At 37.0% G+C, this 5,570-nt stretch overlaps 1 protein-coding gene across 4 annotated transcripts in view; it reads right to left on the bottom strand.

Moving 5' to 3' along the window:
- Positions 1–464: 464 nt before the first annotated feature.
- The window catches only part of GABRR3 (gamma-aminobutyric acid type A receptor subunit rho3), a 33,609-nt gene continuing 28,503 nt past the window's right edge, over positions 465–5,570 (bottom strand). For 2 of the 4 annotated variants that reach the window (XM_020811142.3, XM_072993976.2), the window contains exons 7-9: positions 4,661–4,813; positions 3,793–3,989; positions 465–3,046 (exon numbers count right to left, since the gene is read on the bottom strand). In XM_020811142.3, the coding sequence (XP_020666801.3) occupies positions 2,744–3,046; positions 3,793–3,989; positions 4,661–4,813 (653 nt within the window). In that variant the 3' untranslated portion in view covers positions 465–2,743. The remainder of the gene's footprint in view (positions 3,047–3,792; positions 3,990–4,660; positions 4,814–5,570) is intronic. The other 2 variants (XM_020811149.3, XM_072993978.2) reach the window with 2 other exon arrangements.

Here is a 5,570-nt window from a genome sequence, read left to right as displayed (position 1 = left end):
TCATAACAGAGAAAATGTATGTGCCAGCTAACACCTTTTTAAAAAAATTCTATTTAACCCACTAATACCATATTCTTCTCATTTTTTTAAATCAGTAGATGCTCAATGAGGTAAGTATCTGGTTGCAGAGCCAGCAGTTGGGAACCCTGTGCATCCTGGGAGAAGAGCCACTCTATGTAGCCTTAGGCAAGCTATGCAGTCCTAGGCAACTATAGAAGGCAATGGTAAACAACCTCAGAGTATTTTATACCTGGAAAGGGTTGCCATAAATCAGAATTAACTTGGCAGTATGTTGTTGTTCCATATTGCATATCAAACCACAGAATTATTATGCATTATAAAACATAAAATAGAAACTGCAAACTAAAAACCATTTTCTCTAGAGTAGTTCCATTACAGTCAGTGGGATTTCTCCAGTGTTTGTGATACTGTAACTGCAGTCAAGAAAATCAAGGAAGCCATGATCAATTTTGGAAAATGTTTTCACCTTGTTTTTAATTAATCTTAATACCTTACATAGTTTCATTGACCCCCAAACAGAGTTTGAACATGGTTTGCAAATACTGTAGGTATTGAAACAAAGGCAAAGCTTCACAGTTGCTTAAGTGTACTAAAGGACAATGCCTTCTGCACCACTGTTCATCTGGGATTGGAGGCTATGAAATATAATCTTGATGTCATTTGCCCATGCGAACTCACATTATATTCTTTTTCCCCTAAAGCATTTCCCACAGTCCTGGGCACATACAATCTTTTCAAATATTGTGACTTACCTCTGGAATAATGGTTCACTGGGACCACAACTTTGAACCATCATTGGTTATATTGCGGACATGTCTGGGAGTTAAAGTCCAACATCTGAAGACTGATGCTTGGGTACCAATGCCCTGGCCTAGAGGTCTGTCTTGTAGCAAAATGAGAGACTATCTACATTTTTCCATCACAGGGTGATTTGGATTGGGGAAAGAACCAATGGAAAAAAGTATTAAGCAGTCTCTATATGCCCTGCCATTCTTTTACTCAAAGTCACAGCAGTTCAAAACTGTTGTGGTTTATACTTGAAATCATGTGCCAGATCCAGTGTCCGTTCAGCCGTATACAGACTTATCCAGGAGTCTGTGCCACATAAACCACTGGGTTTATTATTGAATAAATATACATAGGATCAGAGTACAAAAATTTTGGTTCCAGCTGTAACTTTTTTTAAAGATACTATGTTAAAATAGTTTGATTTAATTAAATGCTTTTTACTCCTTGACAGATCAGAACTCATTTTCTAATTTTTATGAATTAATACTTCAGAAAATATTTCCAGCCCAATCTTCTTATTGTGGTACTTAGATGAGAGATCTGATTTTAAAGAACTTCACTTTCAGTCATTCTACATTGTGCATCTGAATGGAGTGCTACAGGGTAGCCTAAAATGTGTGCCTCCATTGTTCCACCACATGTTACCAATCCAACGTGATCCAGGAAATCTGTAATCAGAAAGATGTCCTGTGATTTTTTAAAAATATCAAGAGCAGAAGTGGGAGGCTACAATTTGGATTGGGGGAAGATACTGGGATAGGAGAGGTTAACCCCTCTACCTTCCTGTTTCAAAATTCCTAATCTGACATGCTCCATGCAGCTACCACTAAATATCCTCCTGCAGGCCAAATGGTGACTCTGTGGCAGCGATCCAGATTAGGAAAGTGGCAGGGCCCTTCCTGTACTGTGTTGCCCAGCTGATATGAAGAAAGGTACACAATTCAGGGTGGGCCTGTCCCTGTTGTCCTTCCACTGGCAGAAAAAGCTTTTTTTTTTATTTAGGTAGAAGCCTTTGGCTACTTATAGCATGCAAAAGATAGGAGTTTTAAATGGATTCACTGATTTTCCTACTTTTTTATTTTAAATTTTATTTTTATTTTTAACCTTCACTGAGAAGTTTTAACTATTTAAGTGTGTTTTAACATTATAAGTGACTTGATTATATTTTAATATTTTGAACTTTCTATATTTTACCAGGGACATAATATGTTTTTCACCACTTTGGGGCATCTATCACATGTCTGCATAGACACCTAAGTGCACAACCAAGCGCATGACAGGACATGTTAAAACACATGGCAGACAGATTGCACATGTACACCAGTTACTTGATCTCAACATTATGTGTGATTTGGCTTCTCGTTGACTTTCTCTATGGATACAGTTGGTCTTTAATCAACCCATCAGGCAGAATTCATCCTTCAGAATTCCACTGAAGGACATATAAAAATGCTCCAGGAATGCAGAAGGGTAAATGAGGAGTGGGATCATCTGGGGAAGAAATCTGGTGCTGATTTCATCATACTAGTTTGGATCATCTTTGCAAGAGAGGACAGAGAATGGAGGACTGGCTATTATGTGCTTTAAGAGTAGTGTGGTCATGGTAGCTTTTAAATTGTTCTGTACACTATGTATCAATATGACAGCAAATCTCATAAATGCCAATTCTGCATGTGACACAGCAAAAGTAGATATGCAAGCCAGTTAAAATGATTCATCTTTTAGTACAGCAGAGACAAAAGTACAGCAAACACATAACAAACCCAGAGCCAGTGGGAGCCTTTCTTCTTAATTCACAGGTTTTTCATTCAGCAGCCAGAATCATATGTTTGTTACTCTTATTCAAGCATTGCATCTCAATGAATGCCATGTATTTAGTGACGCCCACTCTTCTGGTGTACTCGAAAAAGGTTTTGGTTATGGTCCTCTTCATTCATATATACAACCCCCAGTAAAAAAAGTTGAACACAATATATACAATTGGAAATATAATTCTGGAATATGTGTCAATAACATGGTTGTTCTGCAAAATAATTCTGCCTACATTTCCTCGCAATGATCTCTTCCTCTTAATGCGAGGTGCATCTGGATTGGCAATACTAGGTGCTCGTTCCCTTGTCGAACTCTCTGTGGAATGAACTGAAAAGGTAGTGAAGTCGATGTCAGGATCTGGTTCATGATAACAGCCATCAAAGGCCATTGCTTGCACGGTATCAATGTTATACTGTCCAGCAGCCTACAAAAGAAAGGATTACTAGCAGAGCAGGATGATAGAAGAGCAAGAATGCACAGAAAAACAAAGACCATTTCAGCAGTAATTGTACTACATAATGGCTGGAATTCAGTACTACATCATAACTAGAACAGATCCATTTAATAACGGAAGATCTTGTGAGTCAATGCCCATGTAAGTTCTGTTGATTCAGTGGGCTTACTCTAGTTGTGAATTACTGCTGGCTTTCAACCAATTTTTTAAAAGTTCCCTCTTTCAGAGTAATGTGATAAAAGAGTATCAATGGTAAGGATATTTTCACCATCTAAAATGCATCAATCATTATTTGATGCTGTTAGTGGCTTAAATTCTGTTGTTGATTTACATGTGTACAATGAACTACCACTAACTAATAAGGCACTGGCCAAGTTTATGAGGGATACATGTGTGTGTGTGTGTAATTGTCTGCAAAAAGGTACAGTAATATGAATAGCATCTGATTAATTAATGACAATTTGTGATGACGAGTTACACAATTTACACATACATATAAATTGCTAATTGGATTCTGGCCATTGTGTAATAAAAAACAGAGAAGCTTTCCTTTTTTAAAAAAATTCACATTCAAATGTTAAAATGTCAGTCTTGAAGACTAGAAAATTATTGTTGTATTGTTATCACTGTTATGGGTTCCTCTCTCTTTCCTTGACAGTCTAAACATAATTTTAAAATGTAAAAAAAAAAGTAATATAACACAAACAAATGTATACCTTCCCTCTCTTTTTCAGTTGTTTTCGTTCTTCTACTGTGGTGAGATAATTTACAGCTGCATATTCAATGACAGAGAGGAAGACAAAGAGAAAACTGATCCACAAGTATACATCCACTGCTTTTATGTAAGACACCTGAGGCATTGAGGCACTTACTCCTGTGATTATGGTTGACATTGTTAGCACAGTAGTTATACCTGCCAAAAGGGAGGGGAAAGGACATCAGTTTGCTGTTGTGTTTCGCTAAAATATACATTAAAATTGGTGGTGCATATGATTGGTGTCTGCCTTCCACTGTCAGAAAATATAGAATATGTAATAAGAAATTAGGGCCAAACTATACAATACAAACAGTCCATCATTACAAGCTAATATCCATTAGTGTTCCAGAAACCTGATTCAGGGCAGAGTTCTGTGTTTAAGGAACCATACTTGCACATGAAGCCTTTGTATATCTCCCAATGACCAATCACAAAACAAGTTACTTTGCAGATTCCAGGAATATGTGAAAAGTTTCTGCTGTGACAAACAGACTCAATGATATAAATTGCACTGTAGGAACTACATGTTGTGTTTTGTTTAATATAGTAGATCCTGACAGTTAAAATGCTAGTAAAAAGTAACTATCTTCTTGAGAAACATACAAGTTGTACAGGTTATCCTCAAGCCCCTACATCTCAGATGTAACAGGTATAAGCACAGAAATATTAAATTTCTTTTCTCAGTAATGAAATAAGTGTTACATCACTTAGGAAGAGAAAGATATTAATAACACAGATAGGCAGCATCTGTAAGCTACCTGTAAAGCCAACATATTCAAACTACTGTTAAGCTTTTCTTAATAAAATATCTTCAGATGCAGCCTTACCTAGTGATACTCTTGCAGGAACAGCTCTTCGGTCAATCCAAAAAGAAACCCATGACAGCATTACCATCAGCATAGATGGGAAATAGGATTGCAGAACAAAAAAGAATATATGCCTCCTCAGGGCAAAATTTATGAAAAGCCGATTGTACCAACCTGTTGAGAGATCACACTATGTTTACTAACATTTGTTGGCAACCCATTCTTTCTTCCACCCAACAGCCTTACTAAGAACTATATACTTCCCATACTCTTTATTTATGTCAATATTTTTCTTTGATAGTGACCTGTAATACCGCAGTGTTCGCAATAGGGATCAGCTGGAAGTTGTCAGTATCTAGCATCATATACAAATATGGTAGTTTCATTCCTTTGCTTAAATTTTTTTCACTGGAACACAAGGAAGCTACCTTCATAGGTCCATTTAGCTCAATAATGTCAATATTGAACAGCAGTGGCTTCCCAAACCCTATCTGGATAGAGTGAGGATTGAACCTGTGACTTTCTGCATGCAAAATATTTGCTTTACTACAGGATATAAGCTCAGGACCTCATTTAGGCGCCTCATCATTTAAGGTGGAAGATACATCACTCTGGACAGGATTATTGAAGTAGAATTTTCCTACACAGACAGCAAAATACCTAAAGCAACTCTTTGGGTTCTAGCCATGGTATATTAAAGAGGTGCTTTAGGTATTTTGCTGTCTGTGTAGGAAAATTCTACTTCAATAATCCTGTCCAGAGTGATATATCTTCCACCTATTGCCATAATAGATAGATTGCTTACTGTTGTTTATTCTTAATTGGGATGTCTATAAAGACTAGGCCTATCATTATTAGGCAGAATGGGGCAAATAGCAATGGTAGAAAACCTTCACCTCCACTTGCTCTTCTTCCTCTTCATGTTTCTCCA

Source organism: Pogona vitticeps, chromosome 3 (genome assembly GCF_051106095.1).
Source record: "Pogona vitticeps strain Pit_001003342236 chromosome 3, PviZW2.1, whole genome shotgun sequence".
NCBI classification, from domain to species: domain Eukaryota; kingdom Metazoa; phylum Chordata; class Lepidosauria; order Squamata; family Agamidae; genus Pogona; species Pogona vitticeps.
Note: the sequence above shows the minus strand (reverse complement) of the source record. Positions and strands in the feature narration are given on the sequence as shown.